Below are 18405 nucleotides of genomic sequence, written 5' to 3'. Positions count from 1 at the left end.
TCTTGTACTTTTTTTCAGCCATCGACCTCAGATCCATAAAAAGAGGCTCACGAGGGGTAGATGAGGGTTGACAATTAAAACTTAGTCTTTAATTAAGTTTGGGTTTTAGGTTCGGGTTTGGGTTTATTTTAGTGTTTTATGTAGAGTTAGTGTCTGAGTTGGGGTTAGAGTTAGAGTTAACTTGGGAAAGTGTTAGTTTGAGTGTCCAGGATGAGTGCAGTGTGTTGATGTTGAAAAATGTGCAAATTGTGGAAGTTTAAAATTATTGAAAATTCATTTTGAATCAATCAATCAATCAATGTTTATTTATATAGCCCTAAATCCCAAATGTCTCAAAGGACTGTACAAACCACTACGACTACGACATCCTCGGAAGAACCCACATAAGGTCAAAGAGAACTCACACGCAGTGGGACGCCAGTGACAATGATGACTATGAGAAACCTTGGAGAGGACCTCGAAAATTCTAAAAAAAAAATCTGCAATTTTCGAAAATATCGATATCACAATTGTGCTAAATGTTATGAATTTTAGATTTTTTTGGAATCCATTTAGAAATGTTGATGTTGTAACACTTTGATTTGAGAATCATTTCAAAATTCCTGGAATTTTGGGAAAACCGGGAATTTGTACGGGAAAAAAAAATCACTTTTGATATCCCAACTAAGGGGAATGCTTTGATGATTTTGGAATTGGCATGAAAAATATAGAAGGTGAAACCACGAGAACGAAGGGTGAAAAAAAGGAATTCTGGGAATTCCTGGAATTTATTTGAAAATGGTAGTTTGATTGTCTAGGATGAGTGTAAGGTTTTTGAATCAGGTGAGACATGTTGGAAAACTGCAAATTAAAAATTGGCCCCGTACTTTTTCACTGGGAAAAATGTCTCGAAACCTGGGATTCTGGGTAATCTAGGGTATTTGGGAAATGTTTTGAAGTTAAGCCGAATGTTTTGATACTGGAACGGTTCTGTTCGGATAAAAGGGCGCCAAAGTTTTTTGGATAGAACCCACGTACCACAAGTGGTACCCCGAACCACAGTTTGAGAATGTTCTAGAACAGGAGTCACCAACCTTTTTGAAACCAAGACCTACTTCTTGGGTACTGATTAATGCGAAGGGCTACCAGATTGATACACACTTAAATAAATTGCCAGAAATAGCCAATTTGCTCAATTTACCTTTAATTTTTAATTTATTTTTTCAATTGGTGGAGAAAGGTTGAATTAGTAACATGTTGAATTGAAAAATGGGTTTACGGAATTCCTAGAATTTTGGGAAAACCGGGAATTTTTTTCAGTTCAAAAAACAACTTTGTTTTTGTCCTGATTAAGAGAAATGTTTTGATGGTGTTACGGTTGAAGTGGGTTGAAAAATGTGGAAGGAGTAGTCGCCAAAAAAAAAAGGGTGTAAATATGGCTTTGGAAAACCAGGAAAAACTGGAAAATACTGGAATTTTTTTTTTAACTTGGGAAAGGGTACTTTGAATTTCAGGGATAGTGGAATGGTGAAATGTCCCATTCATTTCAATAGGAACTTCCTGGAAATTTTGGGATTTTGGGAAAACCGGGATTTTGGGGAAAATTGTTATGGGCATGAAAGTCCTAAATGAGCTGATTTGGTTGGTGTCGGAATTGTATAAATCAGGCAAGAAATGTTGAAGTAGTGAATTTGGGAAAATCTGGAATTCTTTGGAAAAATTGTAAAAAACTGGAATGGTCTGAATGAGTCGAAATGGTTGTGGTTGGAATTTTTCAAATTGGTCAAGAAATGTTGAAGTATTAACGTTTTAATAGAGAAAGAGTGTTACGGATTTCCTGGTATTTTGGGAAAACCGGGGATTTTTTCCAGTTCAAAAAACAACCTTTTTTTTCTGATTAAGAAGAAAGTTTGGACGGTGAAAGATTGAAGTGGATTGAAAAATGTGGGAGGAGTAGTCGCCAGAAAAAAGGGCGTATAAAGGGCTTCGGGAAAACAGGAATTTTACTTGAAAAAAGGTACTTTGAATTTCGAGAATAGTGAAATGGTTGTGGGAATTTTGCATCTTGGAAAAATGTCCATTTCAATAGGAACTTTCTGGAAATTTGGGGAAAAGTGGGATTTTTTGGAAACTGATTAGAGGCATGAATGTCCTAAATGAGCTGAATTGGTTGGTGTTGGAATTGTTTAAGAAATGTGAAGAAGTGAATTTCGGGAAAATCTGGATTTTTTTTATTTTTTTTTAATGGTAAATAACTTATAGTCTGAATGAGTTCAAATGGTTTCTGTTGGAATTTTTCAAATCGGTCAAGAAAAAATGAAGTAGTAACATTTTTAATAGAGAAATAGTATTATGGAATTCCTGGAATTTCGGAAAACGGGAATTTTTCCGGTTCAAAAAACAACTTTGTTTTTTTTCCTGATTAAGAGGAATGTTTGGATGGGAAAAAAAAGGGTTTAAAAAAAACGGGAATTCTGAGAATTCCTGGAATCTTTTTGGATTGGAAAAATTATAGTTTGAATATCCAGTGGTATGTGTTGAGGGTGCAATGGTTTGAAAAATTTGGAAATGGCGGAAGTTTGAAAAATGGCCAGTTCATTTTGAATGGAGAAAAATGTACCGGAAAACCTGGAATTCCAGGAAATCTGGGAATTTTCCTAAAAATGTGGTAATTTCAGTAAAAGTTTTTTTGAAAATGGTAAAAAAAAAACTTGAATAGCCTGAATGACTTGAAAAGGTTGGTGTTGGAATTTTTAAAATCGGTCGAGAAATGTTAAAGTAGTAACATTTTTAATAGAGAAATAGTATTAGGGAATTCTTGGAATTTCGGGGAAATCGGGAATTTTTCCGTTCAAAAAACAACTTTGTTTCTTTTCCTGATTAAGAGGAATGTTTGGATGGAAAAAAAGGGTTAAACAAAATGGGAATTCTGAGAATTCTTGGAATCTTTTTGGATTTGGAAAAATTATAGTTTGAATTTCCAGTGGTATGTGTTGAAGGTGCAATTGTTTGAAAAATTTGGAAATGTCGGAAGTTTGAAAAATAGCCAGTTCATTTTGAATGGAGAAAAATGTACCGGAAAACCTGGAATTCCAGGAAATCCATCCATCCATTTCCTACCGCTTTACGGAATTCCTGGAATATGGGGAAAAATGGGAATTTTTCCAGTTCAAAAAACACTTTTTTTTGGTCCTAACCAAGAGGAATGTTTTGACAGTAGAACGGTTGAAGTGGGTTGAAAAATGTGGGCGGAATAATCGACAGAAAAAAGGGTGAAAAACGGGAATTCAGGTTACTCCTGGAATTCCTGGATTTTTTAAAATTTTATTTCTGGAAAAAATATATAGTTTGAATGTCCAGGATGAGTGGAATATGTTGAAGGTGGAATGGTTTGAAAAATGTGGAAACGGCACAAGTTTGAAAAATGGCCAATTCATTTTGAATAGGGAAAATGTCCTAGAAAACCTGAAATTCCAGGAAATCTGGGAACTTTCCTAAAAATGTGGTAATTTCAGTAAGTTTTTTTTGAAAATGGTTAAAAAAAAAAACTTGAATAGCCTGAATGACTTGAAAAGGTTGGTGTTGGAATTTTTAAAATCGGTCGAGAAATGTTAAAGGAGTAACATTTTTAATAGAGAAATATCCATCCATCCATCCATTTTCCTACCGCTTTACGGAATTCCTGGAATTTGGGGAAAAATGGGAATTTCCCCAGTTCAAAAAAACCCTTTTTTTTTGTCCTAACCAAGAGGAATGTTTCAACAGTAGAACGGTGGAAGTGTGTTCAAAAATGTGGGCGGCGTAATCGACAGAAAAAAGGGTGAAAAACGAGAATTCAGGTTATTCCTGGAATTCCTGGATTTTTTAAATTTTATTTTTGGAAAAAATATATAGTTTGAATGTCCAGGATGAGTGGAATATGTTGAAGGTGGAATGGTTTGAAAAATGTGGAAACGGCACAAGTTTGAAAAATGGCCAATTCATTTTGAATAGGGAAAATGTCCTAGAAAACCTGAAATTCCAGGAAATCTGGGAATTTTCCTAAAAATGTGGTAATTTCAGTAAAAGTTTTTTTTGAAAATGGTTAAAAAAAAAAAAATTGAATAGCCTGAATGACTTGAAAAGGTTGGTGTTGGAATTTTTAAAATCGGTCGAGAAATGTTAAAGGAGTAACATTTTTAATAGAGAAATATCCATCCATCCATCCATTTTTCTACCGCTTTACGGAATTCCTGGAATTTGGGGAAAAATCGGAATTTTCCCAGTTCAAAAAAACCCTTTTTTTTTGTCCTAACCAAGACGAATGTTTCGACAGTAGAACGGTGGAAGTGTGTTCAAAAATGTGGGCGGCGTAATCGACAGAAAAAAGTGTGAAAAACGGGAATTCAGGTTATTCCTGGAATTCCTGGATTTTTTTTGGGGGGGGGGGGGGATTATAGTTTGAATGTCCAGGATGAGTGGAATATGTTGAAGGTGGAATGATTTGAAAAATGTGGAAAGGGCGCAAGTTTGAAAAATGGCCGATTCATTTTGAATAGGGAAAATGTCCTAAAAAACCTGGAATTCCAGGAAATCTGGGAATTTTCCTAAAAATGTGGTAATTTCAGTAAGTTTTTTTTGAAAATGGTAAAAAAAACATATTTGAATAGCATGAATGACTTGAAAAGGTTGGTGTTGGAATTTTTTAAAATCGGTCAAGAAATGTTAAAGGAGTAACATTTTTAATAGAGAAATATCCATCCATCCATCCATTTTTCTACCGCTTTACGGAATTCCTGGAATTTGGGGAAAAATGGGAATTTTCCCAGTTCAAAAAACCCTTTTTTTTTTGTCCTAACCAAGACGAATGTTTCGACAGTAGAACGGTGGAAGTGTGTTGAAAAATGTGGGCGGCGTAATCGACAGAAAAAAGGGTGGAAAAACGGGAATTCAGGTTATTCCTGGAATTCCTGGATTTTTTTGGGGGGGCGGGGGGGATTATAGTTTGAATGTCCAGGATGAGTGGAATATGTTGAAGGTGGAATGATTTGAAAAATGTGGAAAGGGCGCAAGTTTGAAAAATGGCCGATTCATTTTGAATAGGGAAAATGTCCTAAAAAACCTGGAATTCCAGGAAATCTGGGAATTTTCCTAAAAATGTGGTCATTTCAGTAAGTTTTTTTTGAAAATGGTAAAAAAAAAAAATTAAATAGCCTGAATGACTTGAAAAGGTTGGTGTTGGAATTTTTTAAAATCGGTCAAGAAATGTTAAAGGAGTAACATTTTTAATAGAGAAATATCCATCCATCCATCCATTTTCCTACCGCTTTACGGAATTCCTGGAATTTGGGGAAAAATGGGAATTTCCCCAGTTCAAAAAAACCTTTTTTTTTGTCCTAACCAAGAGGAATGTTTCAACAGTAGAACGGTGGAAGTGTGTTAAAAAATGTGGGCGACGTAATCGACAGAAAAAAGGGTGAAAAACGAGAATTCAGGTTATTCCTGGAATTCCTGGATTTTTTAAATTTTATTTTTGGAAAAAATATATAGTTTGAATGTCCAGGATGAGTGGAATATGTTGAAGGTGGAATGGTTTGAAAAATGTGGAAACGGCACAAGTTTGAAAAATGGCCGATTCATTTTGAATAGGGAAAATGTCCTAGAAAACCTGAAATTCCAGGAAATCTGGGAATTTTCCTAAAAATGTGGTAATTTCAGTAAGTTTTTTTTGAAAATGGTTAAAAAAAAAAAATTGAATAGCCTGAATGACTTGAAAAGGTTGGTGTTGGAATTTTTAAAATCGATCGAGAAATGTTAAAGGAGTAACATTTTTAATAGAGAAATATCCATCCATCCATCCATTTTCCTACCGCTTTACGGAATTCCTGGAATTTGGGGAAAAATGGGAATTTCCCCAGTTCAAAAAAACCCTTTTTTTTTGTCCTAACCAAGACGAATGTTTCGACAGTAGAACAGTGGAAGTGTGTTCAAAAATGTGGGCGGCGTAATCGACAGAAAAAAGGGTGGAAAAACGGGAATTCAGGTTATTCCTGGAATTCCTGGATTTTTTTGGGGGGGGGGGGGATTATAGTTTGAATGTCCAGGATGAGTGGAATATGTTGAAGGTGGAATGATTTGAAAAATGTGGAAAGGGCGCAAGTTTGAAAAATGGCCGATTCATTTTGAATAGGGAAAATGTCCTAAAAAACCTGGAATTCCAGGAAATCTGGGAATTTTCCTAAAAATGTGGTCATTTCAGTAAGTTTTTTTTGAAAATGGTAAAAAAAAAATATTTGAATAGCATGAATGACTTGAAAAGGTTGGTGTTGGAATTTTTAAAATCGGTCGAGAAATGTTAAAGGAGTAACATTTTTAATAGAGAAATATCCATCCATCCATCCATTTTCCTACCGCTTTACGGAATTCCTGGAATTTGGGGAAAAATCGGAATTTTCCCAGTTCAAAAAAACCCTTTTTTTTGTCCTAACCAAGACGGATGTTTCGACAGTAGAACGGTGGAAGTGTGTTCAAAAATGTGGGCGGCGTAATCGACAGAAAAAAGGGTGAAAAACGGGAATTCAGGTTATTCCTGGAATTCCTGGATTTTTTTGGGGGGGGGGGGATTATAGTTTGAATGTCCAGGATGAGTGGAATATGTTGAAGGTGGAATGATTTGAAAAATGTGGAAAGGGCGCAAGTTTGAAAAATGGCCGATTCATTTTGAATAGGGAAAATGTCCTAAAAAACCTGGAATTCCAGGAAAATCTGGGAATTTTCCTAAAAATGTGGTCATTTCAGTAAGTTTTTTTTGAAAATGGTAAAAAAAAAATATTTGAATAGCATGAATGACTTGAAAAGGTTGGTGTTGGAATTTTTTTAAATCGGTCAAGAAATGTTAAAGTAGTAACATTTTTAATAGAGAAATAGTGAAATGGTTGTGGAAATGGTTGGGGAAACATTTAGAAGCATTTAAGTCTCATCTTAAAACTCATCTGTATACTCTAGCCTTTAAATAGACCTCCTTTTTAGACCAGTTGATCTGCCGCTTCTTTTCTTTCTCCTATGTCCCCCCCTCCCTTGTGGAGGGGGTCCGGTCCGATGACCATGGATGAAGTACTGACTGTCCAGAGTCGAGACCCAGGATGGACCGCTCGTCGGGACCCAGGATGGACCGCTCGCCTGTATCGGTTGGGGACATCTCTACGCTGCTGATCCGCTTGAGATGGTTTCCTGTGGACGGGACTCTCACTGCTGTCTTGGAGCCACTATGGATTGAACTTTCACAGTATCATGTTAGACCCGCTCGACATCCATTGCTTTCGGTCCCCTAGAGGGGGGGGGTTGCCCACATCTGAGGTCCTCTCCAAGGTTTCTCATAGTCAGCATTGTCGCTGGCGTCCCACTGAATGTGAATTCTCCCTGCCCACTGGGTGTGAGTTTTCCTTGCCCTTTTGTGGGTTCTTCCGAGGATGTTGTAGTCGTAATGATTTGTGCAGTCCTTTGAGACATTTGTGATTTGGGGCTATATAAATAAACATTGATTGACATTGATTGATTGAGAAATATCCATCCATCCATCCATTTCCTACCGCTTTACGGAATTCCTGGAATTTGGGGAAAAATGGGAATTTTCCCAGTTCAAAAAAACCCTTTTTTTTTTGTCCTAACCAAGAGGAATGTTTTGACAGTAGAACAGTGGAAGTGTGTTGAAAAATGTGGGTGGAGTAATCGACAGAAAAAAGGGTGAAAAACGGGAATTCAGGTTATTCCTGGAATTCCTGGATTTTTTTTGGGGGGGGGGATTATAGTTTGAATGTCCAGGATGAGTGGAATATGTTGAAGGTGGAATGATTTGAAAAATGTGGAAACGGCACAAGTTTGAAAAATGGCCGATTCATTTTGAATAGGGAAAATGTCCTAAAAAACCTGGAATTCCAGGAAATCTGGGAATTTTCCTAAAAATGTGGTCATTTCAGTAAGTTTTTTTTGAAAATGGTAAAAAAAAATATTTGAATAGCATGAATGACTTGAAAAGGTTGGTGTTGGAATTTTTTTTAAATCGGTCAAGAAATGTTAAAGTAGTAACATTTTTAATAGAGAAATATCCATCCATCCATCCATTTCCTACCGCTTTACGGAATTCCTGGAATTTGGGGAAAAATGGGAATTTTCCCAGTTCAAAAAAACCTTTTTTTTTGTCCTAACCAAGAGGAATGTTTTGACAGTAGAACAGTGGAAGTGTGTTGAAAAATGTGGGCGGAGTAATCGACAGAAAAAAGGGTGAAAAACGGGAATTCAGGTTATTCCTGGAATTCCTGGATTTTTTTTTTTTCGGGAAAAAAATTATAGTTTGAATGTCCAGGATGAGTGGAATATATTGAAAGTGGAATGGTTTGAAAAATGTGAAAACGGCGCAACTTTGAAAAATGGCCAATTAATTTTAAATAGGGAAAAATGTCCTAGAAAACCTGAAATTCCGGGAAATATGGGAATTTTGGGGGGAATTCGTCAAGGCAAAACTCGTGATTCCGGAATAGGCTGAACAGTTTGAAGTTGGAACGGTTTGAATCGGGTGACAAATGTGGAAGGTAGAGGCCGCCAAAATCTGTAGAAGAAATTGAATGAATAGATGATCTTTGATTTGGAGCACTCACACAATAATCCTACCTAATAACGTCTTTACTCGGACAAAATACTTCAAAGCCAATGACACTTTTTGATGAGCTTTTTTTATTTCAAAGCACACGTAGTAGAGCTAAGTACACTTTTGCCGAACAAACAACAGCATTGCCACTATTTATTTCTTCCATACAAAAAAAAAAACAACAGACAATACAAAAATACTAATATGGACTGTAATAAAAACGAGGTGCGTAGTACAAACTTTACTATGACAATCTACACTTGTCCACTCCGCTAAATACAAAAAGTCATGTTGGCTGATTGCGTTCCAAGCAGCACTTGGTAGAGAACACAGGTCTGTAATCATAGTGGATATATATAAACATGTACACGGTTACTTTTTTGTTTTTTTTAGTGATCTATACATATTTATACATTTATATATATATAAAAACAAGTTATGTCTTTGAGAAGTGATCGGACGGACTGTACGATGAAGATGTGCAACAATGTGACGACCGAAACTGGAGCTGTGACATTTAGAAGGAACATTAAGATCCACAGTTTTTTTTTTTTTTAGAACCACAACTTTTTTTTTTTTTTTTTTTTTTAATATACACAGGGTTTGTTTTTGGACACACACGCCCAAAAATTTTTTGGACAGTGCACAACGCTCACACCTGTACACACTTATTCACAAAGACAAAACATCAACAACACCCGCCCCCAGTCATTGGGTTGCGTGGAAGCTCCTCCCCGCCAGCAGGGGGGAGCACCAATCATCCCCACACCGTGTGGCATTATGGCCAGCCTTTTCAGAGAGGGGCCACGCCCCCCCCCAGGAAAAGCCACGCCCACTTGCCTTCGAATTCAATGCAACATCCCCGGTTTTGGGCTGCACTGAGCGCGCTCCGTGGTGGACAGCCTGAAGGGGCTGACGTCGGGAGGGGGGGAGAAAAAGTTGGGAGTTTTCGCCCGGGAGGCGCGCCAGGCAGCGAGTGGTGAACTTCCAAACAAAAACAAACAAAAACAAACAGTGCTTTAAATTACATTTTGCCGCAGTCAAAATCCTTCCTGCCGCACAGGAACTTGTTGCTCCTCCAAGGCCACGGAGACTTCAGCGAGTAAACGTCGCTAGAATTTCTTCATTTACTTTAATTTTTTTTTTTTTAATGACCTCCTTCAAGCTCCGCCTGTCGGATTCCTCGTTAAAAAAAAACGCTTTTTGCCGTTGATTAGTCGTTAACGTAACGCGGAAGTCCCGATCCGCGGTGGGGATTGAGAGGAAAAAGTGGGAGGGGCCGCTACATTCTATTGTCCAATGGGAGGAAAGCAGCGCCCTGATTGGCCGCCCTGTCGCGGGGAGGAGGAGGAAGGGGCCGGCTCACACCATATTGTGGTGGTTGTTCCTGTCGATGATGTCAGAGGAGGGCAGCAGCTCCTTCTTAATGGGCGACGGAGGGGGTGTGGCCGGCAGGACCCTGGGCTTGAACAGGTCGGACACATAGAAGACCTGAAGAAGAGAGGAAGACGGTGAGAATTGAAATTGAAACTTAACCCGAGACTAGAAACATATTTGGTACTATACCGCCTTTTAAAAAGTACCGGGGTCCAACATTGCCCCCCCCCCACCCCCCACCCCCTGTCGTCGTCACGTCGTGTCATTGCTGGTTTTACGGGCAGAGGAGCATGTTCGGCAGCGCATGATCACCGAGTACTTACTAGCAGAAAGTGTGTAGACAGAAAAAGGGAGAGCGGACGCAATTTTGGCGTAATTTTTTTGGACAAAAAAAAAATGTTTGACAGTGCACAACGCTCACACACCTGTACACACTTGTACACAATGACATAACATCAACAACACCCGCCCCCAGTCATTGGGTAATTTAATTTTCCTGAAAGAAATCTCCTGAAGGAATCAATAAAGTTCTATCTATCTATCTATCTATCTATGTGCGCTCACACACCTGTACACACTTAATCACAACGACATAACATCAACAACACCCGCCCCCAGTCATTGGGTAATTTAATTTTCCTGAAAGAACTCTCCTGAAGGAATCAATAAAGTTCTATCTATCTATCTATCTATCTATCTATCTATCTATCTATCTATCTATCTATCTATCTATCTATCTATCTATCTATCTATCTATCTATCTATCTATCTATCTATCTATCTATCTATCTATCTAAAACAACTAAAAATAAAGGTGAAGACACACCCTCATGAAGAGGTGCTTTTAAGACGTAGATAGCAGCTAAAGTTTTTGTTAAAATAAATCAAATCAAATCAAATTTAATGGCGGCAAAAAATTGGCCCGAGGGCATTTTTACCACTGTGTTACATGGCCTTTCCTTTAAACAACACTCAGTAAATGATTGGGAACTGAGGAGACCAATTTTTGAAGTGGAATTATTCCTCATTCTTGCTTGATATACAGCTTAAGTTGTTCAACACTCCAGGGTCTTTGTTGTGGTATTTTAGGCTTCGTAATTTTCAATGGGAGACAGGTCTGGACTACAGACAGGCCAGTCTAGTACCCGCTTGGCATTGTCTTGCTGAAATAAGCAGGGGCGTCCATGTTAAGGTTGCTTGGATGGCCACATATGGTGCTCCAAAACTTGTATGTACCTTTCAGCATTAATGGTGCCTTCACATTTCACTCAGTTGGAAGAAGGAAGAATGGCGGAGACGAAATCTCTTCCTGACATCTCAGACAGGAAATGAGGCAGGAAGTGTAAGAAAGTAAAAGCCACTCACTCAACTTCTCTGTCATTGCCCTAATTAGTCGAGTTCCCACCCAGCAACATCATGACCTTCAAGGGCGACCTTTGCGAGGCGGGTGACATCATCGCGCTCTTTTTAAAAAGGGCGTCTTTGTGCAGGCTGATTGGCGTGCATCGTGACAATGTCCATGACTGAATTGAATCCCGCCCTCCTTCCGAGACGTCACAGGAAGCCGTGGGTAGAACCTTCTCCCATCCGAGGCAGCTGTGTCGCCCCAACGCCACGACCTTCTGTCCCCCCCCCCTGAACTCGTCACGCGAAATGAACTCGCCGGCCACTTCCTGCGCATGGTGTAGAGTCGCCAGACTGTGCACTACTTAGAAGTGCGTGCTCGCCCCTCGACTGGCGTGAAATGTCAGCGCCGCCACATAAAAGACGCTGAGTCGTGCAGGAAGTGAACACTTAGTCAGCGCCGAGTCTTTGTGGGGCGATGCACTCTCATTATGTTAATATTTAGGGTTGGAGGACTCATGTGATGACACACGTGACAAAAATGCCCCCCAAAGAATATATATTGCCTAAAACAGGGGTCACCAACGCGGTGCCCGCGGGCACCAGGTCGCCCGTAAGGACCAGATGAGTCGCCCGCTGGCCTGTTCTAAAAATAACTCAAATAGCAGCACTTACCAGTAAGCTGCGTCTATTTTTTAAATTGTATTTATTTACTAGCAAGCTGGTTTCGCTTTGCTCGACATTTTTAATTCTAAGAGAGACAAAACTCAAATAGAATTTGAAAATCCAAGAAAATATTTTAAAGACTTGGTCTTCACTTGTTTAAATAAATTCATTTATTTTTTTGCTTTGCTTCTTATAACTTTCAAAAAGACAATTTTAGAGAAAAAAATACAACCTTAAAAATGATTTTAGGATTTTTAAAGACATATACCTTTTTACCTTTTAAATTCCTTCTTCTTCTTTCCTAACAATTTAAATCAATGATCAAGTATTTTTTTTATTTTTTTTATTGTAAAGAATAATAAATACATTTTCATTTAATTTTTGATTTTAGCTTCAGTTATTTCAACGAACAATATTTGTGAAATATTTCTTCAAACTTATTATGATTAAAATTCCCCAAAAATATTCTGGCAAATCTAGACATTTTTTAGAATCAAATTTAAATCTTATTTCTAAGTCCTTTGAATTTCTTTTAAAATTTTTGTTCTGGAAAATCTAGCAGAAATAATGATTTGTGTTTGTTAGAAATATAGCTTGGTCCAATTTGTTATATATTCTAACAAAGTGCAGATTGGATTTTGACCTATTTAAAACATGTCATCAAAATTCTAAAATTAATCTTAATCAGGAAAAATGACTAATGATGTTCCATAAATAATGTTTTACATTTTTTCAAAAAGATTCGAATTAGCTAGTTTTTGTCTTCATTTTTTCTGGTTGAATTTTAAATTTTAAAGAGTCGAAATTAAGGTTGATTGGCAACACTAAATTGGCCCTAGTGTGTGAATGTGAGTGTGAATGTTGTCTGTCTATCTGTGTTGGCCCTGCGATGAGGTGGCGACTTGTCCAGGGTGTACCCCGCCTTCCGCCCAATTGTAGCTGAGATAGGCGCCAGCGCCCCCCGCGACCCCACAAGGGAGTAAGCGGTAGAAAATGGATGGATGGAAGAGTCGAAATTGAAGATAAACTAGGTTTCAGAATTGAATTTTCATTTTTTTCGTGTTTTCTCCTCTTTTAAATCGTTCAATTAAGTGTTTTTTTCCATCATTTATCCTCTACAAAAAACCTGTAATGTACGACGTAATGACAGACAGAAATACCCATTTTTTTATATATGTATAGATTTATTTATTAAATGTAAATTGAGCAAATTGGCTATTTCTGGCAATTTATTTAAGTGTGTATCAAACTGGTAGCCCTTCACATTAATCAGTACCCAAGGAGTAGCTCTTGGTTTCAAAAAGGTTGGTGACCCCAGTTCCAAAGTATTTGGCCACCCATCCAAATGATGAGAATCCGTTGTCTTAATCACTTGGCCCGGTGTATAAAATCAAGCACTTAGGCATGGAGATTGTTTCTAGAAACATGTGTTAAAAGAATAGGCCGCTCTCGGTGATTTACAGCGTGGAACTGTCATAGGATGCCACCTGTGCAACAAATCCAGTCGTGAAAGTTCCTCGCTCTTAAATATTCCAAAGTCAACTGTCTGCTTTATTATATGTAAATGGAAGAGTTTGGGAACAACAGCAACTCAGCCACCAAGTGGTAGGCCACGTAAACTGACAGAGATGGGTCAGAGGATGCTGAAGCGCATAGTGCAAAGACTTTCTGCACATGCTTCATGTGACCTTCCAATTAGCCCATGTACAGTATTCTTCTTCCTCCAAACACGACGAGTTGAGTTTATACCAAAAAGTTATATTTTGGTTTCATCTGACCACATGACATTCTCCCAATCCTCTGCTGTATCATCCATGTATCCATTTTGGTATTAACTCAACTCGTGGTGTTTGGAGGAAGAAGAATACTGAGTTGCATCCCAAGAACACCACACCTACTGTGAAGCATGGGGGTGAAAACATCATGCTTTGGGGCTGGTTTTCTGCTAAGGGGACAGGACGATTGATCCGTGTTAAGGAAAGAATGAATGGGGCCATGTATCGTGAGATTTTGAGCCAAAACCTCCTTCCATCAGTGAGAGCTTTGAATGGTTGACCAAATACTTATTTTCCATCATAATTTACAAATAAATTCTTTAAAATTCCTACAATGTGAATTTTTCGATTTTTTTCTTCACATTCTGTCTCTCACAGTTGAAGTGTACCTATGATGAAAATTACAGACCTCTGTCATCATTTTAAGTGGGAGAACTTGCACAATATATATATATATATATATATATATATATATATATATATATATATATATATATATATATGATCGACAAACACTTCCCCAAAGGCAACACCCTAAGAAAAATATTCAACAAGAACAACATCAAATTGAGCTACCGCTGTATGAATAACATACAACAAATCATTTCAAACCACAACAAAACAATTGCAAAAGGACTGCCTACCCCCAGACTAAACGACTCTTAAACCAATAAGGACTGTAACTGTCGCAAGAAACCTGATTGCCCTCTCAACGGGGGGTGCTTACAAACATCAGTCGTTTACCAAGTAAAGGTAACGCGCAAGGACATTAACACATCCGACACGTACGTAGGATTAACCGAAGGAGCGTTTAAAACTGGATGGAATAATCACAACGCCTCCTTTAGAAACCAGACTTTGCGGAATTCTACAGAACTCAGCAAGCACATTTGGAACCTCAAAGACAATAATGTTGAATATTCAATAACATGGCAAATTCTTGCATCCAGCACACCTTACAACAGTGGTAATAAAAGATGCAACCTATGCTTAAAAGAGAAACTGTTTATTATATATCATCCAGACCTGTCATCCCTCAACAAGCGCAGTGAAATAATTTCAACATGCCGCCACAGACGGAAACACCTCCTAGGTAACACATGAGCCAATCACCACACCCTACGCCTGACTGTACCCACCCACTCTGTGCCCTATATTTGAAGGAAAACAAATATTTTTCCTTTGTTTTTAGGCGTACACCTGTGTCATGACAATGTTGCGAGAGTAACAAGCCTCCTTTGCTAGAGCTGCCACAATGTTGTGTGTCAAACACACACAACCACACACTGTTGTGTGTCAGACACACACAGACACACACTGTTGTGTGTCACATGTCTTTAAGTACCAGCGCCCCTCCCCCACGGCCACGGCTGACCCGTCTGGTCTGGACGGCGGCGACAATGAACTCTGAGAGAACACCCCCGGCAGCTTTCTCCCCAACAGCTGCTTCCTGCTGGATGTGCTCCTCTTGACCTCCCCCCCCCCCCCCCCGCGCCGCCTGTTGAAAAAAGTGGGTCGGGCCGGCGTCTGATACGCGGGCGCACTTCCTGTTTTGGGTTTTCCCTGCCCTTGCGCGTTTGATCGATCCTTAGGTAATGCGGGTCGCTCTTGAACGCATCGCAACATAACGTGTGGCCACTCCCTGTCTATTTTTTTAATTTTTTTGGGGGCGTTTTTATTTTGAAGGCGTACTAAAAAGGTGACAGACTCAACATGAAGTCACATGACGGTTAGTCTGGAAGGCATTCGTTCAGGACGACACTTTTTTTCCGTGATCACGCACCTGTAGCTCATTCACACTAACGACGGAATAATTGCTGGTTTTATTTTGGTGACTCTTCAACACAGGAAGTGAACAACATAATGTGTTGCCACTTTTTAGTTTTTAATTTTGAAGGCTTATTAAAAAAAGGTAAATGTGGCCTGGGACTGACGATGATGATGATTAGTCTGGAAGGTATCCACCCATCCATCCATCCAGGTGGACACTTTTTCCATAATCACACGCCTCATTTGAACTAACCACGGAATAATTGCTTGTTTTATTTTGGTGACTTCGTCAACACAGGAAGTGAACAAACTACCCGTAATTGCTGGTGTAGGATTAAATATTGCACTGCTTCTCGTCATGATAAAACGTCGAGGATACATGCAACACGCGAGCATGTTTGCCAACGCGTTTCGATCACAACCAATAGGGGGCGCCAAAATGTCATTAAAGCGTTTAGGAGTGTCAGTATTATTACCTTACAATGGCTTGCTTTTTGTTTTGTTTCAGTTTCACAAATTCCTCAGTAAATTCTTCAAAACGTCACCGTGGAGTTATTGAGTCCGTTCAGCTGATTGGAGAACTAGCTTCTGCAGCTGGTGGGTCCATGACGATGACTTCTGTTTTGTTTGATCGGCCGTTTTACTGCCGTGTTAAAGACACTGTTTGGAAACAATTAAAGTAAATGGACTGGACTCTCACTATTATGTTAGATCCACTATGAACTGGACTCTCACACTATATCTTAGATCCACTAAGGACTGGACTATCTCACTATTATGTTAGATCCACTAAGGACTGGACTATCTCACTATTATGTTAGATCCACTATGGACTGCACTCTCACTATTATGTTAGATCCACTACGGACTGGACTCTCACACTATTATGCTAGATCCACTATGGTCTGGACTCTCACTCTATTATAATAGATCCACTAAGGACTGGACTTTCACACTATTATGTTGGATCCACCATGGACTGGACTCTCACTATTATGTTAGATCCACTATGGCCTGGACTCTCACTATTATGTTAGATCCACTATGGACTGGACTCTCACTATTATGTTAGATCCACTATTGACTGGACTCTCACTATTATGTTAGATCCACTATGGACAGGACTCTCACTATTATGTTAGATCCACTATGGACTGGACTCTCACTATTATGTTAGATCCACTATGGACTGGACTTTCACTATTATGTTAGATCCATTATGGACTGGACTCTCACTATTATGTTAGATCCACTATGGACTGGACTCTCACTATTATGTTAGATCCACTATGGACTGGACTCTCACTTTTATGTTAGATCCACTATGAACTGGACTCTTACACTATTATGTTAGATCCACTATGAACTGGACTCTCACTATTATGTTAGATCCACTATTGACTGGACTCTCACTATTATGTTAGATCCACTATGGACTGGACTCCCACTATTATGTTGGATCCACTAAGGACTGGACTCTCACTATTATGTTAGATCCACTATGGACTGGACTCTCACTATTATGTTGGATCCACTATGGACTGGACTCTCACTATTATGTTGGATCCACTAAGGACTGGACTCTCACTATTTTGTTAGATCCACTATTGACTGGACTCTCACTATTATGTTAGATCCACTATGGACTGGACTCTCACACTATTATGTTAGATCCACTATGGACTGGACTCTCACTATTATGTTAGATCCTCTATGGACTGGACTCTCACTATTATGTTGGATCCACTATGGACTGGACTCTCACTATTATGTTAGATCCACCATGGACTGGACTCTCACTATTATCTTAGATCCACTATCGACTGTATTCTCACTATTATGTTAGATCCACTATGGACTGGACTCTCACTATTATGTTAGATCCACTATGAACTGGACTCTCACTATTATGTTTGATCCACTAAGGACTGGATTCACACTATTATGTTAGATCCACTATGGACTGGACTCTCACTATTATGTTAGATCCACTATGAACTGGACTCTCACTGTTATGTTTGATCCGCTATGGACTGGACTCTCACACTATTATGTTAGATCCACTATGGACTGGACTCTTACTATTATGTTTGATCCACTATGTACTGGACTTTCACTATTATGTTAGATCCACTATGGACTGGACTCTCACTATTATGTTAGATCCACTATGGTCTGGACTCTCACTATTATGTTAGATCCACTATGGACAGGACTCTCACTATTATGTTAGATCCACTATGGACTGGACTCTCACTATTATGTTAGATCCACTATTGACTGGACTCTCACTATTATGTTAGATCCACTATGGACAGGACTCTCACTATTATGTTAGATCCACTATGGACTGGACTCTCACTATTATGTTAGATCCACTATGGACTGGACGTTCACTATTATGTTAGATCCATTATGGACTGGACTCTCACTATTATGTTAGATCCACTATGGACTGGACTCTCACTATTATGTTAGATCCACTATGGACTGGACTCTCACTATTATGTTAGATCCACTATGGACTGGACTTTCACTATTATGTTAGATCTATTATGGACTGGACTCTCACTATTATGTTAGATCCACTATTGACTGGACTCTCACTATTATGTTAGATCCACTATGGACTGGACTCTCACTATTATGTTGGATCCACTAAGGACTGGACTCTCACTATTATGTTAGATCCACTATGGACTGGACTCTCACTATTATGTTAGATCCACTATGGACTGGACTCTCACTATTATGTTGGATCCACTAAGGACTGGACTCTCACTATTATGTTAGATCCACTATTGACTGGACTCTCACTATTATGTTAGATCCACTATGGACTGGACTCTCACACTATTATGTTAGATCCAC

At 38.8% G+C, this 18405-nt stretch overlaps 1 protein-coding gene across 2 annotated transcripts in view; it reads right to left on the bottom strand.

Moving 5' to 3' along the window:
• Window positions 1–8668: 8668 nt before the first annotated feature.
• plpp3 (phospholipid phosphatase 3) overlaps window positions 8669–18405 on the bottom strand; it is a 95252-nt gene continuing 85515 nt past the window's right edge. For both annotated transcript variants that reach the window (XM_061888583.1, XM_061888582.1), the window contains exon 7: window positions 8669–10093. In XM_061888583.1, the coding sequence (XP_061744567.1) occupies window positions 9965–10093 (129 nt within the window). In that variant the 3' untranslated portion in view covers window positions 8669–9964. The remainder of the gene's footprint in view (window positions 10094–18405) is intronic.

Source organism: Nerophis ophidion, linkage group LG26 (assembly GCF_033978795.1).
Source record: "Nerophis ophidion isolate RoL-2023_Sa linkage group LG26, RoL_Noph_v1.0, whole genome shotgun sequence".
Classification (NCBI taxonomy): domain Eukaryota; kingdom Metazoa; phylum Chordata; class Actinopteri; order Syngnathiformes; family Syngnathidae; genus Nerophis; species Nerophis ophidion.
Note: the sequence above shows the minus strand (reverse complement) of the source record. Positions and strands in the feature narration are given on the sequence as shown.